A 25,130-nucleotide genomic window follows, 5' to 3' on the forward strand; every position below is an offset into this window, starting at 1 on the left:
TTCTGATATGGTTGAGAATAGACTTTTCCATTTTATCTCTGAAATGCATCCCAAAGTTCCAGTAATAATTTTATATGGCCAGCACAACTAGTTATCCTTGCCTGATAAACCATGGGCATCAACCTTTAAACATGAAGCAGTTGCAACCCTAGGGTATATCACATGTTAGAGGTATATTATGGAAAAAAGTTGCACACTGAATATTTTTCTCTCTACAAATATTAATGCAGGAGTTTGACAGTTTAAGGTTAATCATTCCTGATTTTGGTCACCTTCTCTAAATGACTAATTGGAGAGTTTTCCCACAGAAAGGGAACATGGATTGATTGCTACATTTTCCTCTGGTCAGATCCCATGTCTTGTGACCAGCTGCCGGCACCACTGTAAAAAAAAGGTTCCTGACAAAGTGGAGCAAGTTCAGAGGAGGTCTACCAAGATGGTGCAGGATCTGGAAAAGAAATCCTATGGGGAACAGTTAAAGGATCTGGGTATGTTCAGCCTATGGAAGAGCAACCTAGAGGGGGATACGATAAAAGTTTTCCAATATCTCAAGGGGGTGTCCCACAGAAAAAGGAATGGGCCTCTTCTATAAGCTGTAAATATTTCTGATCATTCTGTGAATCTTAGCAAATTTGTAATGTTCAGAGTACTCCTACAGCAACATAAAGTCACGGAATGGATGTTGCACAAAAGCTCAGAAAGGCAGAATCCCTTCCTCCTGCCCGCCACTCATTTGCAGACAAGTTTCCTCCACTGAATTATTCTTTCACATTTTCAGCTTTCCTCATTAGGAGTACAATTTAACTGCCATTTTACACTGTTGCAGAGATAGATAAGCATTTTCAGAGTTCCTAAATCAAGATCTACAGAATATGTGAACAATTTTTTGCTTTTAATTTGAGTTTTTGAAGGAATTTCAGAGCAGGCACTCCAGAGCATGTCACAAACGTTTAACACAGAACCTCAATGATAAACTTGGAGTCACAATGAGGAGAAGCCAGATTCTGAGCAAACTCATTCCAGGCTAATCCTTGGCATTGCCCATCTTTCACGGGTGGCTTCAGCTGGTGATTTCACTTCACTGAAGAATTTTCTCTTCCCCCTCTCCAGCTTCCCAAATAAAGCCTGACATACTCCAGAAGGTCTTGGGAAAAACATGCTGCTTTCCAAGAAAGATGAACATTTCAGATGCTTGATACAAAAAGATCTGTATCCATGCATGTTTTGTCACATGTGCTGAGCATGTCTGTGGGCAACTCGATGTTCTGGTCTGATTAAGCTCTCCAATATATAGCAGCTACAACAGAGATTCACCATCACTACGCTGTGGGTGGGCAGCTATTAGACAGAGGCTGCAGGCATGGCAGGTCCCTGGAACAAGCCTTTCCTTTTTTTGATGCCAGCCTTGCTTTCTTTAGCATCCTTCTGGTTTTTGTCCTCCTTTGTGAGGTCTCGTCTGCCTTGTTCTTCCTTCCTTTTCCCCCATCCTATAACCAAAGAACAGACAAGCAATGAGATGTTGCAAGAACTCTCTACATTGGAAAATGAAGGGTCCCCCTTCCACTTGGCTACAGAAGAGTGACTGAATCTTCCCATGTACTACAAATAGCAGTATTTTGTGGGATTTGAACATGTAGAGGAGAAAGAGAATGGCCTTGAGGGACAAGAGGAAGAGCTGCTAGCAAGACAACGATCAGATAAAAGAGGACTGAGTCTGGGGCAGGAATGTAGCCTGAATAAACATCTCAGACAAGACCCTCCCTAGTTCTCACAAAAATAAAAGGCAGGGGAAAAACACATTCAGACTTGCAAGATTCTGTTACTATAGCTTTACAATAAAAGTAGTACTGATCTACATGACATTGGATTCCTAGTCTGATCCACCTTGAACAGCTGGCAGAACATGGCTTTTCCTCAGAGTAAATAATGTGTTCATGGGGGTGGGAGAAAATGCATTACATTAGAAATAGGAAGGCCTTCTACTGGTACATTAGAGATTTTTGGAAAGCCCTTAACTTGGTCAGTTGGCTTAAGACAGGATTCTTGGCCTTTAAAAAATATTGGTTTGGGGCTCCAGGAAGGTTTGCAGTCCAGTGGAAGTGAGACACCAGCCTTGGGGAGGAAAGGTCATTACATGGCTGATTATCTCTATTGCTGTAGCCCAATTGGGGTGCGGGGGGGGGGGGGGAGATCAGGCAAAATGGCAATGGCAGACAAAGGAAGCCCTTGAGAATCTGAGCACCATTGGAGATGCTAGTGGTGATTCAGAACTCTGGTCTGAAGAGCTACAAGAGTATCTGTAAAAACAGCTGCAATTGGCCAGGTGACTTTTTGCACTGGCAGTTTGTTTGCATTGCATTAATAGGACTGCCAGAAACCCCCTTATTCCTAAAGAAGAAAATCTGCCTGGAAAGGGATTAACTGGTTGCCTTCCCCTGTGTTGTTCTAGGCAGAGGCAAAGCCCTCTTTGTCCTAGCATGCATTTGCATGGCTGGATAGGCAATTCATTGGGGGGGGGGGGGCTGACCAGTTACTGGATTGTTTGCTGGGTCTCTTCCCAATATGCCAGAAATCATTGTCAGAAACCATGGCACTTTTCCATAAATAGAAAGAGGGAATGTCAGTGGATTCAACTAATAATCATGTTACCACCAGGAGGATCAGACTTAAACTGGGAACTATTTTGATCCTTTCCCCAACAGAACAAAGGCCAAAGGCGGCAGCAGCATCTCCTTCACCTTCTGGGCACTGGTTCCTCTGCACTGAACATCTTCGGAGCTCTGTGGTAGCAGGACATCTGGAAACATCTCCAGAGGGCACTTGTAGGACCTTGCGGGAGCGCTCTTCTTGGCCCCGCCGGAAACCACACAGCTTCCGCTTCTTAGAACAAGGTCCCCATAAGCCCCACTCACTCATTTCACATAATGCTACCAAAAACAAGAGGGACAAACATGTTTTATTCAGTCTAGCTTTGTCATTTGCCACTTTTCATCCCCTTAACATATTTTGGAGCATCTTCCCGTGAATGGACTCCACTTGTTATCCTTCATTTAACAGAGATCAGGAAAAATATGGAGACTCCTAAAAGATTAATAGAATGGCCTCAATTTGAGGAAAAGCGTTGGATTTATATATTTATATAATACTGTTGTTTCTCCTCTCCTCCCTTCTTTGCAGTAACTCAAATGTACTTATTTATACCACAGTGAACACAGTCCCACTCTGAATAAAATAATAATTGTGTCTTGTCCAGAGCCACCTTTAATCTCAGCTACAAAGCAACGAAGTCCCAGACTTCTACAAGAGATCTCCTTCACAGCATTTATTTATTTGTTTGTTGATTGATCAAATTTGTACACTGCTGAATCTTCTAGATTCATAGCAGCTTTTAACATGCTAAACTACAATATAATTTTACATAATAAATAAGAGTAACACAGTAGAATATATGCAAGAATGAACCAATAACGTAATAGCTAATAATAAAGCATAAATAATAAGTAAAGATAGTGAACAGTCATTCCTTACAGGCCCTCCAGAAGAATTTGGTCTTTAAAAGCTTTCAGAGGGAGTGGCCTATTTCTAGAGGAGGACTTTTCCATAATGTCAGCACTTTGATAGAGAAGCAACACTTTCTGGCCTCAACCCATCTCATCTCACAGAAAGGGGATACCATGAATAGCTTCTCCTGGGAAGACTTTGTTGGCTATGTCTACTCTGGTTGGAATAGGCAGACCTGCACGTATCTAGCTACCAAGCTTTACAAGTCAAAATTGGCACTTTCAATTGCGCCTGGAAACCTATCTGAGGCCAACCCAGGGCCCATAAGATACATATATAAAATGACCACAGTGTCTAGCACCAGTCAACAAGAGGACTGCTGCATTTTGGACCACCAGCAGTTTCCATTCTCAAAGGCAGCCACACATAGAGTCTAATTGCATGCTGGGTCACTGTGGCCAGGTCGTCCCTTTCTAGAGAGGGGTGCAATTGGTGCACCAGCCAGCACTATGCAAAGGTCCTCTTGGACATGTCTCCACCTGCCTTTCCCACAATAGCTGAGTCCAGAAGAGAGCCCGGTTGTAGATCTGCTCATTCAGAGCCACCCTACTGAGAGGCAACATTGGAGGTGACAGAGAGCTGTGATGAACAAACAATAACTCCATTTTGCCAGGATGCAGCTTAAATATGTTTCATTTCACCCATACCCCAACTGCTTCCAGGCACAGAACAAGGCTTCAACAGCATTTCCACTTGGCCCAAAGTAGCAGTATAAAGCTGAGTATCCCTGAAATCCCAGAGGAGTAGCTATAGATATTAAACAGCAAGTAGAAAAGGACTGACTCTGGTGGCATGCCAGTAGGGTATGGCCACCAGGCTGACCTTTCATCCACTACCACTGATTGGAACTGCCCACTGAGGTAGGAATGGAACCACTGCAGAATAGCCCTCCAATTCCCAATCCTTGTACATAGTCCAGGAAGACACCATCGTCGATTTCCAAAGCCATTGAGAGGCCAAATGGAACCAAGGAGGACACATTTCCCCCATCAAGTTTTTGGCAAAGGTAATCCATTAGAACAGCCAATGCCATTTCCCTCTGGAACTGCCCACTTGGGAACAAGCAAAACCACCATAAAATACTGCCCCCCCCCCGCCCCACTTCTCACAAGAAGAATAATCCACTGCATCTAGGATCCTCTGTAGCTGAAGTCCACCACCTTCTCCAAAATCTTCCTCTAAAAGGAAAGTTTGGAGACTGGGCAGGAAGGTGTTTAAACAGGAATTTGTCACTTCCTGAATACAACTGCATTCCCGTCACCCTGGGTCCAGCCCATAGGCTGCAGAAAGTATCCTAAGAATTTCTCCACTTCTGAGATTCCAGAAGCTTAAAAAATGTCCAGATGGCTTCACCAGATGTCACCCAAGTCATCTGGCTACTCTGGCCAAATGTAATCCACACTCTCCTTATAATTAAAATTTGCTCCATTTCTTCTAACGTTCTGGAACCTGTTTCAGTCACTCTCTGTTGGTGGATGCACCAACATTGCTCTAGGCCAGGAGTTCTCAAAGTATGGCCCGCGGGCCGGATATGGCCCGCCAAGGTCATTTATCTGGCCCGCCCACCCAATTGGCTGCCGCTGCTGTCTGTCAGAAGCGGAAGTGTTGGGGCTGTCGGGAGCTGCAGGCGATGCACGAGGAGGGAGATCGCAGAGCTGGACTATTCTACATGACCAGTATGCCGGGCCCAGTGGCTCTCCACCTCTCCTCAAACTATAGTCCGTCCCCCCAACATTCTGAGGGACCATGAACTGGCCCCCTGTTTAAAAAGTTTGAGGACCCCTGCTCTAGGCTGTTCAGTTACATCAACTCCTGAAGCTCCTTGGTAAACCTTGGGATCACCAAACAGGGAAAGGTCACTCAGAAGCAATCTTGGCCAGTGCTCTTATCTCTGAGCTCTAGAATACTGAAATCCCTGTTAACTAATAGCCTAGGAGACTGTAACATCAGCCTGGCTATAAAATCCCCAAGAGCTCAGACAGGTAACAATAGCCCTAACTTGCCCCATGTCCCAACTTCATATAAAGGCACTCATGCCAGGTTACATACAGAGTAGTCCATCTGGTCATAGCTAAGCTGTCATGAAAAAATCCCCATGCCATCCCCCCATGCAATCCCCATGCCAAAATTATGGAGAGAGTAAATTATTTGAAATCTGGAAGAGCCAAACTCAGAGATGGCTGTATTCCCCTCCTCACCCCACCAGGTCTGAGCAATGCATGCCAGGATGATACACACATCCACCTGGTTGTAGATGAAGACGGTTTTCTTATGCCCAGGCCCAGCATTCATCAACAGCAGTCCGAGGTCAACATGTCCAACAGTCTGGCTTCCCAGACCAAGGAAGCAGGCCAATGGGCTAGAAACCCTCATCATACCTCCCATAGCCTATCACAGTGAAAATTCATTCACTGACCTGCCCCCACCCATCCACCGAAGCCTCAGCGACACCCCCCACCCCATCACCAGTGGAACTTCTATATCATATCAACTCCACACCATATAACTCAGTGGACAACAGTCTGGAACACCTTCACTGTTATGTCCGCATACCTCTAACAATTGGCATGCACCACCATATTTTTCAGTTAGGACTCCTTGCACTTTCTCCACTAAGGCCCTCATTGAGAGGAGGGGTATTTTCACCTCAGATGGCACGTTTTCCTCCACCTTCCTCCTCCTCTCACCCAGGAAGTCCTCACCTGCCTTGCTCCTAAACTCCTTGGCTAATCCTGTGGGGCCACCATGCCCTGCTTGGAGCCATAGCAGCAACCACAGCGACCTGTGCTGCCCCTCTTGCCCTCCCAACCCAACAATGATCCAACCGGACAAACCCTGGCCGTTGCCCCACTGCAACACTCACCAGGGCTGCTGCATTCCGTCGTGCCATTGGCAACGGAGAAGCCCTCAGGACAGATGGCATGGCATTTTCCTTTGTGCAAGTACAAGCCGTCCTTACACTTTGTGCAAAAGTTTCGGCTAAAACAGTCCTCACAGTTGTCAATTTTGCATTCTGTGTTGGGTGGAAGAGAATCAGAGTTAACTTGCAAGAATTACCCCTTCAAATCCAATGTCTGTCCCCTGGGATACTGGGCCTGGTTTCCCTGCTCCTGGATGCAAACTGAAGAGACTCATGGAGTCCCCTGTGTTAGTAAGGGTGATGCAGCCTGTAGGCAGAAAACCGTGAGGTGCCAGGACCACAGCAGTCGGTTGGTACAAGAGTGTTACACGGGTGTTTTTAACGGGGCCTTCCTTCTCTGTGCAGAACAAGCGTGTCTGGTCCTTTCCCGCTGTCTGAGTGAAAGGTGAACTGAGAGGGCTTTCTAAAGGGGGATATCCTGTATGCTAAGACTTTTTTGAAAGGAACCCTTTCTTGAACAGCAGTAACAATCTTCTGCATATTTACTCAGTTCAGGAGCCAAAGTGAACACTCCCTCCCCTTTTTCCTTTTTCCTTTTCCCTTTTCCCTTTTCCCTTTTCCCTTTTCCCTTTTCCCTTTTCCCTTTTTCCTTTTTCCTTTTTCCTTTTTCCTTTTTTTTGCATAGGCCTATTGCATTGTTCTCTCATTAATCAGTACGTTAAAAAGAACAATTTATTAGGGGGCATGCTGGAGAAATCATTCCTCACCCTGAGATCCAAGCTATGTTATGCAAAAGAGCCTTTTCTGTTCCCTTTACAGGAGCACCGGTTAGGATCCATCAGATCCCTTTCATTTCAGGGGAGCTCCTCAGTGTTCCCTTCAATGCGTATCAGTGCTTTCACTGCTGAGCATCACTGGTCTGTGTCAATTTCTCCCCAACCAAGAATAGCAGAGAAGACAACCTGAAGGTGTAAGTGCAAAAGCAGCACTACCGCACTACTGTACAGTATAATGAAGGACAACTGCTGCCTATGGCAACACTTTTCATAAAAGCTTGGGCTTGTCAGTAGACGGTGGCTTGAAGCAGAAGGTGTGGAACTGTTCTTCCTCCCACACTCCAAAGACTCACTCATGCACTTGTTCATGTCAGGATTGCGCACATCAAAATAGCCCAGTGGACACGAGGGCAAGCAGATCCCAGTCTGGCGGATATCGTTGCGCTCCAGGAGGATGAAGAGCTTGGGAGAACACTTGAGACACCCGTTGAACTCAGAGCACAGGTCACAGCCTTTAGCACAGCCCTGGCTGACCTCGGTGCTAACTGGGGCCAGGAGAGAAAGAGGGAGAGAGAGAAACTGGTTACCTGCTGGGTTTGTGGGAATATGACAAAGTGCATTTGGGTTCATCCATACTGACAACTGATGGGTCCCCAGCAGAAACCAATCCTAAACTTTTCCTCCTCTACAGGAGCTGCCCTGTTGCAGAAAAGAAACGAATTCAAAACCTCAGGTAGATCCTAATACATTTCCTTTGGTTGCTTACTGTTTTCTTTGACCCTCCTCAGCTGGAGATGGATTCAAGCTTACTTACTGGAATTGCCACACTGAACAGGGCAGGGGTGCTCGGGCCAGGCTTTGAGCAACACTTGCACTGCATGAGGCAACCCAGGTGGGCTGCCTGACGTTGGTAAAGATCAGTGCACTTCTCACTACTCAATGCAGTTGCTCTTGCTGCTCTGGGTGTTCTTTTGAGGTACGTCCCTATGGCTTTAAGGTTCCAGCCATCTCATTTATGGCTGCATTTCTCCAGCACCTTGTGGTTGTGGGGAAACACAGCATGGACAAGAAATCCTAGCCAAGTGCCATGAAATGGGGCAGTTTGCTTAGGATCCCATTCTTCATCCCACTTTCATCAGTAGTGTCCACCTCATGTGCAATAAAGGCACATCTTTGTCTTGCATTTTTAATGCACATTTTCTTAAATTCATACACGTTTTTCAGAGTTTAAATAACAATATTTCATACCTGAGAAAAAACAAAATACTCATTCAGAACTGATTATTATTATTGAAACAGGGCTGAAGGCATGTTGCCACTTCTCTTCAAGGCTCACGAAAAGTTATGAATGGATTGTTTAGACTTCTTGTGGTGCTTCTCAGGAATACAACTTCTTCCTTTGCAGGCAAATTGCTTCAAGCCATGGCAGGGCGTTGCCTGCAGCACAGCCCTAGCTGCTCTTCAGCAGAGCGGAAAGAGAAAAATCCACCATTTTACAGAATGGTGGCGAGGGGACACATTTGGTTGACTTTTTAAAAACCAGAGCAAATGGCAGTGCTGCCCTCCCTCCATCACAACTGCCCCCCCATCACCTTCCCCTCCATTACAGGTAGAAGCGATTTTAAAGGATGTGCAGGCTGCCCTAAAAGTGGCAATGCTCAGCCCTGTGAGACTAGCGGAAAAGGGAAAGGCCATCCCAGTCCTCTCTTGCTGTCATCAGACACGTCACTTCCTAACAAGAGGGCTGGAGTGTGTTTTGGCTGGAAGAGAATTACAGATTTCAGCCATTCAAGGCTGCAGACTTGGGAGATCACCAAAGGATAGGAAAAGGGGCTCACCGTCAGGGGCCAGAAGGGTTCTGGAGGGAGCCCAAACAAGAAGGTGAAAGCTGAGTGAGGCTGGAGTGTCTTCAGACATCCAATGGTTGCCCTTCCCCTCAGGCACACGTGCATCACACGTACTCACACAGACACACCCCTGCCTATCCTCCCCCACTTCCTTTAACTCAGATGGAAACAGAGCTTATCAGTCCTTCTGCTTACAGGCACCTCTGTAGCTTCCCATCGCTGATCAGTCCAGACCATTTATTCAGCACACTCTTGCGCTGATCCAGGCTGGCCAAGAACTGGGAGGCTCTGCTTGTTTGAGCCAGCACGGGCCATGCCATTTATCCCGAACAACTGGGGGAGGGGGCTGAAGGAGATCTGGGGAGCAGGCCCCCGAGCTCCAGGCCTGTTCTGATTCTAAGGACACATCCTCTCCAATCCCCTGGAGGAATCAGTGCCAGAATCACTTGGTTGCCTTGGCAAAAGGTGGGGCTTGCTCTTGCCTCAGAACGATGGAGACTTCCATCACATTTAACAGGGCAGATTCTCTGTTGCCCATCCCTTTGGACCTCCCCCTCCCCACCCCTGCCCCCAATGTCTGGGAGCATCTTGGAAGCCTGAAAATGCAGCCTCAGAAGAGCCATTCAAAAGGGGTCTGGTCATACGTACTTCGTCTTTGCCGTTTGCCCTTTGGGGTCTTGGTGCTGCTGATGCTATCTGCAAGATCCGCCAAGCTGAGAAAAACCACCACTGCACACAGTCCAAGCTGCATAGTAACTTCCCAGCAGCAGGAGGGCTGGAGGGCCAGAAGACAAGCGTGTGGTACAACCTACCCCCCCTTCTCCTAACAAATGCAGAGCTTGATCAGAAACACGCGCCCATGCACAATGCCTGGTGAGATACCATCCTCGTGACCAAGTTCTAGGCTACCGAAACGTTAAGTTGCCAGCCACATGTTTTCACCCCATAAGCAGTAGGCGAGTTTGCAGGTAACTCTTCCACCTGGGGCCTACGCACAGCAAGCACACATCTGCTTGGTGTCTTCTGCTTGTGCCCAAAAGCTGGAAAGGAAAAAGTGAGGTAGTTAATTGTTGACTGAATCTTAAGGATTGGCTTCTCACTTCCTTCCCTTTCTATTGCTCTGGATACCTGAAGAACTTTCTGCAAGCATCTTTGGAGCATCTGCTTTCTGAAAGAAACCATGTCAGCTTTCAAATCTAACTGATGCTGCAGCTTAACATCTCAGTGCTATCTAAAACAGGAGAAGACATCCATGATACCAGGAGGGTCTGGAGCTCCTGTTGATGAATCCTATGAATAACCTGCTTTCTGATAAAGCCTATGATCCTGTAAAGCACAAAGTTTGAGACAGCTTTTGTGCTACAGCAATTAACCACACAAGAAAAACAAGGGGGAAGTTGCACCCTGGATCTTAACTTTGTCCGGCCTGAACCACAAATAGATATGAAGTGCCCAGCAATGAGAGTTGTTGCCAGTAGTCTGGCTGCAAAACTGAACAGCATCATCAGTGCCCTGAGTGCAAGACTGGCAGGAACAAGAGCAAATTTAAGAAGCAGGTTCATGGCAATGTTTGGCTCAGTGAGAACAGTTCCAGTTCACACCCTTGAGCAAACCGCTGGAGACGAAGCATCTCTCCACACATCTGCCATCCCTCTCCAGATACCAAGGCTGCCAGATTTTGTTGGTGTCAAGCATCTGTTTGCACTTACAGTGACACTGCCTCATTAAACAAGTCTGTGTTGTGTGTGTAGATTTCAAATAAACAATTAGCTGCTTGTGGAAATCTTGTTTGGATTTGGCCTGGAAGGCAGTGTGATGTGCCCTGTATGGAACACGCCCTCCAATATGAAGGGTTCTTCAGCCAAGCATCATGAAACCCTGGACTGGGGTAATTAACCAGCACCTCAAAAGGTGCCCCCAAAGGAGCATGTGGGTGTATTAACAGAGACCTTGAAAAAATACAGTGCAGCCATTTCCTGTTACTATCCCTAACAGATTTTCTTTGGGGGAGTAAGGAAGAGTATTAAATCCAGAAAAGGGAAAGGGAAAATGTGAGAGGAACGCAAATGTGAAATAACCCCTCCCTCCCTCCCTCCCTCCCTCCCTCTTGTAAAATGAGCTTCAGGATCAACACTTTGGCCGGGGACTGCAATGGCCATTTAGAGATGCAGTGGTCAGTTTCTGCTGCAAAAGTGCTCCTCTGAATGCACAGGAGCCCCTCCCGATCTGACAAGTGGCAATGCTGCTCATTCTGAGTGCACAGGATGTGGTTTTATGACTGCATAGAAAACTCTAAAATAAAAGAATCTGCAGCAAACTCGAACCAGGGGTCCAAGAACTCCCAGGCCACTGCTCTGAGTTTGGGGCAGCACCCATGCCCCGGAGGCCAGGAGGTGAGAAAATCTTGCACCCTGATTATGGACAAGTAGAGTTAGTTACTCTTTACCGATGAATGTTGTATCCACTGTGACCTGGCCATTAGCTGCATGATGGAAGAAAAACAGCATATAAATATACCCAATAAATAAAATAAGATTCCCCTCTGTTGGGGTGGTTATATTGCCTCTGGCATTGCTGATGAAAGAGCCAGTTGGGTGTTGTGGTTAAGGCATCTGGCTAGACACCGGGAGACCGTGAGTTCTAATCCCACCTTAGGCACAAAGCCAGCTGGGTGACCTTGGCCAGTCACTCCCTCTCTGCCCTAGCAAGCAGGCAATGGCAAACCACTTCTAAAACTTGCAGGGACCAGTCCAGGCAGTCACCAGCAGTCAAGACTGACTCAAAGGCATGAAAAAAAAATGCTGATGAAGGTAGGAGGGTGAGTGGAAGGGAGGTATTATAACGGGCAGAAGGAATTCTGCTAGCTGGAGGCAGCTGAGGGACTGTAGGCCGGATACTTTCAGGCTGTCTCTTAACCACAGAATCTCAAAAAGATAAAGAGGCTAGAAAAATAACTTATTCAAGTTTCAGCCTGTTGACATAAAGAAGACCTGTCTCAAATTTGTTTTTATTGTTTTATTTGATTTGTACTCCACTGCCATATTGACTATAATACTCTGAAATCATCTTAAATTCGCCCTGATTGGACTCCAGCATGGTGCTGAGACCTCTGTTAGGGAAACTCAAGATTTCTTAGCTAACTTGATAGGAATGGGGGTTTCTCTGAATGCACTGAACCCATTACATAGAGCAAGGGATGGGATAGTGGATGAACAAGTGGTTGATGCTATGAACAGCAACCATGCTGTTACTGGGGACAAACACTCCCTGAAGAAATCATGGATCCAGGTGGTTTCCTGATATCCATTGTATGAGAATCTGCAGCAAACTCAAACCAGGGGTCCAAAGAACTCCCAGGCCACTGGGAGATATCCTGGGATATCTCACTTCTGGAATATACACATTTAATCCCATTGGGTTCCATGGTTGCTCACGGGTACTTGAGATGATAATGTTCAGCAGGTGGAACACAAGGAGAAGTGTGGATAAGTTCAAGCAGAACTCTGAAGGACTCTTTCCAGTGTGTGCATAAGAAGGGAGAAGGCAATTTCTGTGCCATCATGTCTGAGGGGTAGGTGCCACTGAACAGGTTACACTGAGTAACCAGGGTTTGACTTTATTGGATTTAAACCCTCGAGAGCACAATGTGACAATTGATGTATAAAATCATTTGCACCTATTCTGACTCTGATACCGTTTTGGATATTGACAGTGAAGGATATTCAATTTTGCCTTTCCAGATGATTTTGCTTGGTTATTTCAGATGCTGCAACCTAGAAGAACATTGATCAAGAGAGATCTTGCCTACCATTTGTATGTCTGAACCATGCCTGTTCAGGATTAATCCATCTAGGCAAAGGATATCTACGACCCAGGAGTCTAGCCATCCAAGCAAAGGAGGACGACCAAGCAGTTCCAGCATGGAGTGGGGGCTCTGATTCAAGCCACCTCATAGGAGGCAGCTGTGAATGTAACACAAGTTTTCCAAGCACAGGCCAGTTAGAAAGAGTTTGAGTCCTGGATGTAGAACCACCAGGCATATTTGAATGACACTGAATGTCTTGTTCAACCTGGGTTCTGATCCAGTTTTGGAATTTTGTCCCAGTTGCTATAGTCAATTATTTTATTTATTTATTTATGAATCAAATTTTTACGCCGCCCATCTCACTATATAAGTGACTCTAGGCAACTTACAAATAAAAAAGCAATAAAAACAATAAAAAATCTTATATATATATACACATACATACATACATATATATATATATATATACATATACATACACACACACACATACATACACACACACATACATACACACACACGCACATGCACACAGGGTTAAAAGACGGGGAAGGCATCATCAAACCACCAACCACCTCCAGTGCTGTGAGCCCCCATTGGATCCCCATGCCAGGTGGCAGAGCCAGGTGTTCATGCTCTTCCAGAAAGCCAGGAGAGTGGGGGCCAACCTCACCTCAGGGTGCAAGATGTTCCACAGGGTGGGGGCGATGGCAGAAAAGGCTCTTCTCCTAGGCCCTGCCAGTCGGAATTCTTTAGCCAATGGGTCCGTGACATGCCCTTCCTGCCGGACCAGGTGGGACGGGCAGATGTAACCAGGACGAGACGGTCCCTCAGGTAGCCTGGTCCCATGCCATGCAAGGCTTTAAAGGTGATAACCAACACCTTGAATTGGACCTGGAAGCACACCAGCACCCAATGCAGCTCACACAGCAGAGGTGTTACATGTGGAGCCTTGTTGGGAGGGAAATTACTTTTATTTATTTATCTGTTAGATTTCTATCCTGCTTTTCCTCTAGGAGCTGAAGGTAGTGTACATTACATTCTGTCCTTCAATTTTTCCCCACAGCAACAGACCCTGAGGGATAAATTGCTCTCCCTGAGGGAGCGAGAAGGACTAGCCCAAAGTCACATACTGAGCTTCCATGGCTGAGGATAGACTAGAACCTGGGCCTTTCTACCCCTAGTCCGACCCCTTAACCACAATACAAGATGGAGTGAGTTTATAGTTGGTTCCCATAATATCTTGCCAATACACTGGAGGAAATATGACTTGATGAAATCTCTTTCACTGCTGAGTCTAAGTGCATACAGGCCACATTAATGATAGGGGTTGATGGATTCCTCCCCCGAAATGTCACCAGTCCATGGGAAAACATCCCTCGGTTCCTCTGCTTGGGACAGGATGGTTTCGCGTCTGGGGAGGAGGTGACTTCTGGCAGGCAGTTAGACTGGTGGGCGATCTCTCAAAAGTCATGCTTGTTTTGCCCAGGTGTATTCAAAGGAAGCCCAGCTATCAGCTATTCTCAGGATCTCCTTAGGTCAGAGGCTTAGAACAAGCTCCTATTCAAAAGCAGCCAAAGAACAGCTATAAGGTGCAAGGCGAACTGCGCCACAATGCACAGGAGAGAAGCTGGTTCTCTCTCCCTCTTCACTGTGTTGCTGCAGGACACCCACAGCTGTTGCAGCCTTGCCAACCACTGGTCAGCTGTTGTTCAGTGTCCACCCTTTAAAACAGTGGGGTGCCTGGAGGATCAGATACCATTGTCAGGATCAAATTCGGCGCCACTCTGAATAGAGAGTTGTGAGGCTTTCAAGCTAGATGTTGGCCCTTCAAGGTAGATCAAGCCAGGAAACTACGAGAAACACTAGATCACTGTTTTATTGGTCAAGGCTACAAATAACAGGATCTTGAAAGTCTGACAGTTTCTTCTTCCCTCCCTCTCATATATACCCAAGAGGATCAAGGTGGAACAGTCTTGAGTTTCTTCCTCACCCATTCCTGCCTTTTCAAGTTAAGCTGTTTTTGTAACAGCTGCCCCATTTTTTTTTTCAAGGCTATCTCTGGACTCCTCTACACAACCTGCCCCAGTAAACTCAGTCTCCCCTCCTGCAGGCAAAGAAAATATTGGCAAGGTATTATGGGAACCAACTATAAACTCACTCCATCTTTGCCTGGCAGCTCCCCAAGGTTACTAGATGAGCCTTGCTACTGTGCAGACAGACAGAATTGGAAAGTCCTCCCTCCCTTCCAGTTGCATGATGGCCTGTAGTAGAGAGTCTATCATTGTAGAAAGCACAGAGCCCTCTTCATGCTGAGCTTCACAGTCTGTTGATAGTGGTGGCAGATCAGGGAAAGAAGGCTTGTGCAGGAATTTCAGATGAAACTGATGTACAAGGCAAAGGTTTGGACATCTGTTACGTTACCCACAACCTCTCAGATTCAGGGTACCCTACTAGTGAAGCAGATACTTCCCTTCTCTTTAGAAATTAGAATGCATTCTACTTCATACACCTTTTTCCCATCTACCTGAACCAGGGAGTGGTGGTGGTAGTGGTGGTGTTAGGTACAATTTGCCAGATCAAATGAAATAGTATTTGTGTCCCTCTTTATTCTGATCAAGTCCAACTCTGTGAAAATGTGTGTCTTCTGAAGGCACTCCAGGAGATCTGAAATAAGAGGCTATGGATAGTGATCCCTAATGGTTACACTATTCAGGAGCCTACAGTCATGCACATTCCAAAAAGAATTATCTGCCTTAGGGACCACAAATGTTGGTGCAGATACTGGAGATGTTGGAGGGTGAGTGAATCCTTTCTTCAAATTGTCATCCTGACTTAAAGTCCCATGTTTTCCAAAGATGCAGCTTTGGAGAGAGTCAGGCACTTGGTTGCTACTTGGCCTGCACTTCCACAGATGTGGGCGGCATGTAGCAGTTCACTCAGAGTCCTATACTTTAGTGATGCAAGACTTGGCTAGATGTCTGAGGTCTCTCCTGCCCTGTTTCTCTGCTGAGGACGCTGCTCCTATTTGCATGGGTTCTTCAGTGCTAGAGCCTGCGAAGGCCACTGGGAGAGGAGCTAGGGGTGAAGGGAGTCTGTAAAGCCTCCCCCCCCGTCCCCTTCCCCAAGCCTCAATTCTTCCAAAAGCTCATCAACTGAAACACAACGTTGAAACAGCTCTTCCACTTTCTTCGAGGTGCCTTGCCTCACTCTCACTTCAATAGCAAGTCCTTCTCGAAATTGATCCATCAGAGCTAAATCACTCCACCCACATCTCTGGCAAATAATTGAACATCTGATATGTATTTGCAATCTCTATGGTTACTTTGTTTCAGGTTGCAAATCTGTTGATGTGCTGTGGCTCTTTTGGCTGAGTCATCAAATGCAGCTCTACATCTCTGTGTAGAATTCCTGTAATAGTCCAGTCATGGATCCTTGCCTTCTAGGATGGGCACAGCACATTTGGCTTTCAGCAGATTCAGAACAAAAGCCACCTTGGTGTGATCCCTCAGAAATCCTGCTGGCTGACCTGCTATAAACAGTCCGCGCTGTGTTGCGAAAGTAAGAAATTGATTCTGGGCTCCTCTGAATTTCTCTGGCAAACTCCCGCGAGAGGACAGAAACATTGGCTGGTCTGCCAATCGCTGCACCGCTCCTGGCTAAGGCAGGCCTCATCCCAAATGCTGTATGAGTTGCACCGTGGCCTTGTGCAGATTCCTCATTTCTAAATCCACCTGATCTTTTTTTAAAAATAATATTTTATTGAAATTTTAAAGTTACAAAGTTAAAAGTTAGAAATGAAAAAGAAAATTGAAAATACAAATCCGCCTGCTCTTGATGGCATAACAATTGCTCTAGCAACAGTGGGGTTTCCCAAGGATCAGACACCACCTTCATGATCAAAGACAAGATTCAGTACCTCTCCAAATAGAGAGTAGTGAGTTTTCAAGCTAGATGTCAGCCCTTCAAGGTAGACCAGGTCAAGAAACAGACACCGTGAGAAATACTAGATCTCTATTTTATTGATCAAGACTACAATAAGAAAATCTTGAAAGCCTGACAATTTCTCTTTCCTTCTCTCTTATGCCCAAGAGACTCAAGGTGGCCCAGTCTTGAGTTTCTTTCTCACACTCTCCTGTCTTTCCAGGCTAAACTGATGTTTTTGTGATGGCTGCCACATACTTTCTTCAGGGCTATCTCTGTACATTCAGGCTGATCCAGGTCTCCAGTCTGGGAATTTGTTCAGAAACCTAGAAAGAGAGGGGAAGAGGCCAGTGTAAAAGATCCGGGTTCTCCCATTGACCAAGGCAAAGTTGCCCTGAGAGGCAGTGTGAGAACTCAGAGGGGAGAAGGTGTTTCGGGATCACCCTAAAGTGGCCAATAGATGTTGATGATGTTCCCTAGTTGGGTAATGAAATGTCTGCAAGCAAACTACCAAGCTCAGAGAGCACCAATAGATGCTGGGGTCATTTGACTATGCCACTGACCAATTGTGGCAGGATAAGGGGAGAAATATGCCTTGAACACCAGAACAGTTAAGGATGATTGAAGGCTGCCTTAGATTGGGTAAGGGATGAGATAAACACAATGCCAGGAGAACACAGCAAAAAAGGGGTTGCCGGCACATGTTTGTGCCTCAGTATGATGCATGTGAGGAAAGGCCCAAAGGGGGATGAGAACTAAGTTACTATGCTTGGGGATTCTTCTACTGGGAGCTGGGAAGTTAAAGTCCATTTCAATCACACACATCAGAAGTTGTAGGCAATCTCAGAAGATCTCAAAAAACAAAAGGGGTTTTTAACACAGTACAACTGATAACAGACAAGGTACTTGTAATCTGTCTCACATGTAGCCTATAACCTCCCTTCTCTCCCGCCCCCCCACCCCCACCCCCATTTCAGTCCTCCATCAGTCCAGCCACTCCATGCACCCGATGAAGGGAGCTGCAGCTCAGGAAAGCTTCTGCCTTTTAATTAAAAAAAAAGTGGAAAAGGTGCTCCGAGACTCCTCCTGGTTGGTCGGTTGCTCTGTTTCTTTTGTCCATCTCAAGGGCATTTATGTCACAGGGTCTCATCTAATCCTGTTTCCTTTAAAACGTCCTGATAAAAGCATATGGCACTGGGTTCTTAGTCTGACTGACCTTGTGGGGTTGACAAGTACTTTAGCTGGGTGGTATTGAGAACCAAGAGCTACTGTGGTGAGTTGGGAGTGGGACACGGAGGGGGGAAGCTTCAGGAAATGGTCCACCTCACCATTATACCTTTTGTCAAAGGCAGCAAAATGCACACCTTCTTCCAGTCAGCTACCATGAATAATCTGCTATAAACATTAGACCAGGCACAATTGCAAAATACCAGTGGCCTTAATAATAGTCTTTCCTGGCACCTAAAGGATATTTATAAAGCTGCTTGGCAAACACCTTCTCCTGAAAATGTATTCCAGAAGGAGATCACTACCCTTTCTGCTGAACCCAGAGAAGTTCACAAAGTACAATGCAAGCCATCTTTTGGACATCCATTTAACAAAGTTAAATCTGAAAACATCAACAAATGGCAAACCTATCCTTAAGTGAAGATGCATCTCCAATCTAGAACAAGGAAAGTATTGCTTCCAGGGTGGGGATGGTACATCCATCTTGGTGCTGCTTGACCTCTCAGCGGCTTTTGATACTGTCAACCATGGTATCCTTCTGGACCAGCTGTGGGGGGTTAGGAGTGGGAGGCAGTGTGCTCCAGTGGTTCGCTTCCTTCCTCAGCAGTCAGTTCCAGTCAGTGTTGATGGGGGGGGAGAGATCACATCCATGGCCCCTCACATGTGGGGTGTCTCAGGGCTCAACGCTCTCCCCTCTCCTGTTCAACATCTACATGGAACCACTGGGTGAGGTTGTCTGCCAGTTCGAGGTATAGTGTCATCAGTATGCTGATGTTACCCAGCTTTACATCTCCAGCCCGAGCAGCACAGATGAAGCTGTCAGTGTATTGATCAGCATCTAGAGCCTGTTCGGGTCTCAATGGGGCAGAACAGACTTCGGCTCAGTCCTAATGAGACTGAGTGGCCGTGGCTGTTCAGACCCCCTGGGCCAGGGATGTCACCATCCTTGGTCTTGGGTGGGGCTGCACTTCCCCAGTCAAGACTGGTGTGCAACTTGGGGGTCCTTCTGGACTCACAGCTATGGCTCAAAGAGCAGGTGGCAGCTGTGACCAGGAGGGCCTTTGCACAGGTTCATCTTGTGCACCAGTTGCACCCTTTCCTTGATCGAGAGGCCCTTCAGACAGTCACTCGTGCCCCGGTCACCTCACAATTGGATTATTGCAATGTGTTCTACATGGGGCTGCCCTGGAAGGCCACCCGGAAGCTACAGCTGGGTCAAAATGCAGTGGTGTGAGCAGTAATGGGTGCCTCTCAGTGTGCCCATGTGTCGCAACTGCTACGCGAGCTGCACTGGCTGCCAGCTGGCTCTGAGTGCAGTTCAGGGTGCTGGTTATTACCTATGAAGCCCTGTGTGGCAGAGGGCCCAGACGCCTGGCCTCCAATCGTTTCTGCCTGCCCAGTATGTTCTGGCAGAGTGGGTGTGCTCCAGTCTGCTCCAATAACGTGGTCATCTTACAGGACCGAGAAAGCGTGCCTTCGCTGACGTGGTCCCCACCAGCATCCCTCCCCCGCACTGAGATAAGGAAGGCACCCTCTCTTCTGGGATTCTGGAAAGTGTTGAAAACCTGGCTTTGGTCTCAGGCCTACCCAGAGTCCACTGGAGTTGGGCGGCCAATAAATTGAAATAAATAAATATATATATAAAGGTCAGGACTACTTTTGTTTTAACAGCTATAGTAACAGAGTCTTGCAAGTCTGAATGCGCTTCCCCCCTCCCTCACTTCATCTTTGGTGAACTAAGGAGGGGCTTGTCTGAGATGTTTTCTCAAGTTACCTTCTTGCCCCAGGCTCAACCCCTGCTTATCTGACTGTTGCCTTGGCAGGGCTCTTCCTCCTAATGCTTCAAAGCCGTTCCCACTCCCCTCTACACTACTGCACCATGTTTTATGCAGGGCTGCCTTTGAAGACCATTCAGAAACTGCAGTTGGTATAAAATACAGCAGCTCATTGGTAACTGGCGTGAGACGCTAATAGGAACATCCTGTATCTCCCCTAAGCTACAGAGCCCAATATGGCTTGGCACCGAGGTAACTCCAAGACTGCCTATTTCGGCTGGAATCGATATGAACATCACAGAAGAAAATTACCATAAAATTCAGGGGGTGAAAGCCAGGAGCAGGTGTTTTTCCATCATGCCCCCTCCATCACTTCTGGGAATTAGACTTGTCCCAACTTTGGTGACTTTCCAGAGTTTTTCTGGAGGCCTTTTTGAAATTAGTTAACCAAAGCCCCAGAAATGTTATCTGCTGTTTCACTTTGGAGGTGTTATTATTGTTGAGTTTATTTGTCTTCATAATTAGTGAATGTTTCATCTTTGTACACTGCTGACAGTCATAATGATTGTGCCAGTATAAAAATCAAATTAATAAATCAATGAATATAATTACTTAGACACAGAGCGAAAGAGAGAGAAGCACACACCAAATCTTTCCTGGCTTCAGCCTTCGCTCCTGGCCCAGCAGCGTGCAAGCCCTTCCCCTGGGGGTCCCCATTCTTCTGTCTGCCCTCTTGTTTTGCCACTGACACCGGCCAAGTTGCTGCAAGAGAAGTGGGCTCATCTCAGCCCCTGGGGGCTCTTTACCACAGCCAGTGGTCCTTGGCTGAAGAGTCCCCAGCTTCTCTGGTGCAAGCAGAGGAGAGGAAGGTCATGCTCTTTCAGCATCCTCCTCGTGACTCTGGGGTATTCTTGGAGGGCAACGCCAGCAGAGGGTAGTGGCCATTTGACAAGTATCCAGCTAGGGTAGCATCAGGCGAAAGACAGGAAGCCTCAGCTTGCTATGAGATGGAGAATGCAGATTCAAAGGAAATGAAAAGTCATCTGCGGGATATAAATCTCTGATCTCTCAGGCGTTGCTTTGATCTGCGCTGAGCACCAAATGAGATGCAAATCCCGGTGAAGTATTAATTCACACACACTGTCCTGAAAACTGCAAAGCAAAAAACCCCTCATCATCTGCAGTGAAGAGTGTCATGTATCTGCAAGTTTGGGCGCACATTTCTGATCTGTCCACCATTCATCCTCCTCCATCCCTCACCCAGTCTCCTAGTAATCCGCAGTATCCTGAGCATGCATGAAATGCACAAGCTCAGTGGCATGTGTGTGTGTGTGTGTGTGTGTGTGCGCTCTGGCTGAGGGACGTGGCAAACATTGGTGCAAAATGTTGGCCCAGAGAGAGAGGGTGAAGCTCTGAGGTCCTGCAGCCGGGGATGCCTCAACCGCCGGCCAAGCAAGCCTCAGTTCCACAAGGCAGACGGAGCACCCGTGCCAGGCTCGGAAGCCCAGACCAGGCAAAGGCCCGTCGCCAGCAGCTTTGCCAACATAGCTGAGGAGTCATCAGAAAGTGACACAGACCACACGAACCTTTCCATATTTTGATTCTGTGTTCTTCACTGTTGATACAACACTCTTACTCCTTGTGTTCTTGGTGGTTTTCTGGAGTTCTGGAACCTGATTCCAAATTCCATAGCCTCAACAATAGATTATCTATGTTTCTATTACCCATGGTTGCGTACTGGAATGTAAATCCCTTGAATCACAAGGCATTTTGTTTTTGGGCTGTTGTTACAGACAATTCGTTGTCCTATGTGAACAAAAACAAAATGGGAATGTTTCTTTTAAGGTGATGCTACCAGCACCTGCTGTTTCTAAGAATCTGAGTTACAAATGCTATTTTTAAAAAGTACTGCCCAATTAAACCAGGATTCCTTGATAGTCAGCCTAAAAGTTTTCAGAAAAATTGGTCCAATTTATTAATCTTCTTGGGAATTTTCCTGAAGAGCAGGTATAATGAAGAGTGATCACCATTCGAGCAGCTCCAAAGAAAGGGATGTGTCTCTGGGCTGTCAATGGCAGAGGTCTTCTTGGGAGGACAGTGCACTTTGTGTAATCCATGGGGGCACTTGGGTTTTCTGCTCCATGCAGGTAGAAGCAGCAGTTTTGTGTCGGAGAACCAAAAAATTCAGATAGGAGCTCATGGCCACACAGGGCTTGGGAGCTGAAGCAAAGCCACTGAAGGAGGAGCCCCATCTGCTGCCTTCAAGGTCCTCCATCAAAAGCAGGGAAGGGTTGAGCCGTGCAGTCTCAGGATCCCTGCGCAGCCTCTTTCAAGCAGGGTCCAGAGCTGATGAGCGGCAGCATCAGATATGCCCCCAACAGTCTTCCCTGCCCTTCTAAGAAGTTTTGGCTTCCCTCCAAGTGAAGAATTCCCCAGAGTCCAGAATTTCTAATACTGTATAGGGAAGTAATCCTCTTTCATTTGGATTTGAGCACAGTTGCCCCTTTCAGTACCAAATTGGCAAATAGGGGTTTGCTCTATCTGAATGCTTTGGACAATTCTGGGGTCCCCATATCATTCTTTCCCCCCTGTTTTTCACTAGGTTGGGCTTGTGCAGTGCTGTTTGCACACTCCTTGCATCAGTTACCGTGTTCTCTTCCTGCCCTCCGTGGCAGCCGAAAAACCTTGACTGACCACAAGCGCCTGCTCCAGCCAGAGGAGGAACAGCTGCACATCGGCAGCCTCTGTCCAAGGCCAAAGGGCAGGCTGATATGGGCTGGTCACAGGCTGAAACTCAAGAGAGAATAAGGCAATAAAAGCTGGGAAGCGTCATCTTGCCTGCGGGAGAAGGACAAGGCACAACAGCTGGGCCACAGGGATGCCCAATGAAGGGGGCCTTCCAGACCACTGATTTCTCCTGCTTGTGATCAAAGTGACACTGGCTCAAAAACAATATCCCCCTCCCCACCCAGTAGCAATGGAGGCCAGCCTTGACAGCTAGCCTCAACTGTGGGCTGAATGTAGCTCCCCTTGTTTCTCTTCAGACCTCATTCCTTAGAAAGTGATCTTATGCAGACACATGAACCACATCCTGCCAAAAGAACCCTCTCTTGAACATCAATAAACACAGTGCTTTCATAAATAGGGATTTTAATACATTCCTACAAGCCAAGCTTCCCAGGGTGATTCATCCCATGTTTATGTCCAGCCCTCTCCGCCTTGCTTGGTACTTGCCCTGAAATGCTGGAAGAGAATTGACAAATCTTATCACTGGCACTCCAGCCAATCAAGAGATGGCTTGAAATGGCTGTTCAAACACAAGAATTCCTTCACTAGCTGCACAGTTCTGGAGCCATGTAAGCCCAAGGAGAGAAGCAAGGCATTGTGCTGACCAGGTCCTCCACCAGAATATTGGGCAAGGGATGGACGTAGCTGGTCAATCAATACAGCTGGTCTTTGCCAATCCTGCAGCACCTACTCGGGGCTGATTAATTACCAGGATTTACCTCCAGAACCTGTTCAGTCATTCTGCATACAAAGACGTAACAAAGTGATTCGGCAGTCTGCCCCATACAGACAAGTTCTGGTTAGTTCAGGGGAAGAAGCAGCCAATCCCTTTGCTCTCTTTCTTCCAGGAACTCTTATCTAGAAGGGTTTTATCTAGAAACAGCAGTCTGATGAACACCCAACACCAGACCCTTTCTCTCCTGTTGGGGAGCTTTGCAGGCCAAGGGAGCCTGACAGTAGCTGGGCACTCTCCCTTCCTCGGGGTGTGAAGTCATTGAAACCAGAGAGGAAGCCAATGAAGAGGGGCCTCCTCTGCCCACAGAGTGCCAATGTTCTTCTGCTTCCTCCTCCATGTAGGCAGGGCAGGTCTGTGTTTCCCACAGTGGAGCAACATGTGGGGCCTCCCCTGCCCATGGCTTCACTTGCAAGAAGTTGAATCCAATATTTCCTTACAACCCACTTCCTTCTCATCACAAACCTGCTTCTGATGCAGGTTGACTATTTAGTCTTTTTCTTGCTGGCCCAGCTATCAAAGGGATTCCCCAATTCTTGCATCTTCAGTTAGGCCCTGACACCCTGTATCTGTGCTCCTCCCTTGGCGAATGGAAAATGAGTATATTCTATCCCCATAACCAAGAGAATGCAAGGATCACATGCTATTCTCTGGACACAAATCCTAACATCACTTATTCATACATGACGTCTGAACTATCACAGTGATTCAGAAATCAGCTGAAGGCTTCATCAGAGTTTAGCCTGTTGGGGAAGCCAACCATTACACTAAGTCTTAACTGGGTATATTTGCTTGGCCAGGCATGTTATGTCAGTGTAACAAATGTGGTTTGTTATCCTTGGTTTTGCATGCTCTATAAACTCAGGCAGCTGAGGTTAAAAAGGGCCATTCTGTGCTGTAGATCAAGAGAAAAGAAATTAGAAATATAGCCACCGATACTGTAATGGCCAATCTTATAGAACTGGCAAGAAAAGAATAATCCAGACCATGGGGGGGAAGTGGAACAGGGGACATAGCTGGGGCAGGGAGCATGTCTTCTCTCATGTACCTTCCAGCCCAGGAGAGAGACAGTGCTGTCCTCCTCCGCACAAGAAGGGCCTAGAACAGTGCTTGGCCAAGAAAGTGCTGACCGGCTGAAGGACAGCTGTGGAGGCCTCTTGACCACTACCAGAACAGGGCTGGCTTTGGGCTCTTATGAAACAAAGTTTACCTGGCAAGAATCAATGAAATCACTAAATGTTACTAAAATCTCTCTCCCCAGGATACCCCAGTTCAAGGCTTTGTGACTTACAGCCAACATGCTGAAGCAGGAGGGGGTTAGTGCCTGCCAGGGGTGAGTGCCAGGCCCCAGGCAGCCTCACCGACCCTCAACACCCCAGGGCTCAGTGGCCGTCCCAATGGCCATGCCAGGAGACCTGAGAATGGCTGCTCGCACTTCCCTCAGAGACATTCCTGCTCTCTCCCTTGGGGGTGACTGGATGGAATCGTTTGGGGTGTGTCTCCTGGTATCCCTGCCTGAGGCAGTCTCTGAAGCTTCTGGCTGCCTCTTAGAACATGCAGCCATGTTCTGGAGCAAAGCCCAACAGAACAAAATTAGTGTCATCTTGCTGGCTGGGAGGAAATTCTCTTGAGGGATCAATCTCTCAATGACTAAGAACTTAAGTTTGGGTTTGGCCAGGAGAAAAAGATCTGAGGAGCACTGTCTCATCATTAGAATCTTTTTATTTCTTTTATTAAAAAGAAATGGTTCCTTTTATTGAAGTGTTTAAATAATTGTTTCCCAAAGCAATTAAAGGGAGAGAGATGAGCCCAGACAAACGCCACACTTTCTCCTT

The 25,130-nt window shown here is 46.9% G+C and overlaps 2 protein-coding genes across 2 annotated transcripts in view; one reads left to right on the forward strand and one right to left on the reverse strand.

The window, feature by feature from the left end:
• Positions 1–885: 885 nt before the first annotated feature.
• Positions 886–9,795, reverse strand: RSPO1 (R-spondin 1). The gene is made up of 5 exons (XM_007441938.3): positions 9,693–9,795; positions 7,551–7,742; positions 6,425–6,574; positions 2,739–2,927; positions 886–1,487 (listed from the first exon to the last, which is right to left on the reverse strand). The coding sequence occupies exons 1-5, from the start codon at positions 9,793–9,795 to the stop codon at positions 1,342–1,344; spliced, it is 780 nt and encodes a 259-aa protein (XP_007442000.1). The 3' UTR covers positions 886–1,341.
• A 9,139-nt stretch (positions 9,796–18,934) lies between these two features.
• LOC148216940 (uncharacterized) overlaps positions 18,935–25,130 on the forward strand; it is a 589,705-nt gene continuing 583,509 nt past the window's right edge. The window contains exon 1 of the mRNA XM_088153359.1: positions 18,935–19,228. Coding sequence (XP_088009485.1) covers positions 18,935–19,228 — 294 coding nt within the window. The remainder of the gene's footprint in view (positions 19,229–25,130) is intronic.

This window comes from Python bivittatus, unplaced genomic scaffold (genome assembly GCF_059951505.1).
Source record: "Python bivittatus isolate LINGU-HERP-01145 unplaced genomic scaffold, Pbiv_v1 ctg000040_np1212, whole genome shotgun sequence".
NCBI classification, from domain to species: Eukaryota; Metazoa; Chordata; class Lepidosauria; order Squamata; family Pythonidae; genus Python; species Python bivittatus.

Coding starts and splice junctions, on each gene's coding strand:
- RSPO1 (XM_007441938.3), bottom strand. CDS start 9,795: ATGCAGCTTGGACTGTGTGCAGTGGTGGTTTTTCTCAGCTTGGCGGAT. Junction 6,575..7,550: donor TGACATGAACAAGTGCATGA/GTGAGTCTTTGG, acceptor CACCCAACACAG/AATGCAAAATTGACAACTGT. Junction 2,928..6,424: donor GACGGAATGCAGCAGCCCTG/GTGAGTGTTGCA, acceptor TGTTTTTGGTAG/CATTATGTGAAATGAGTGAG.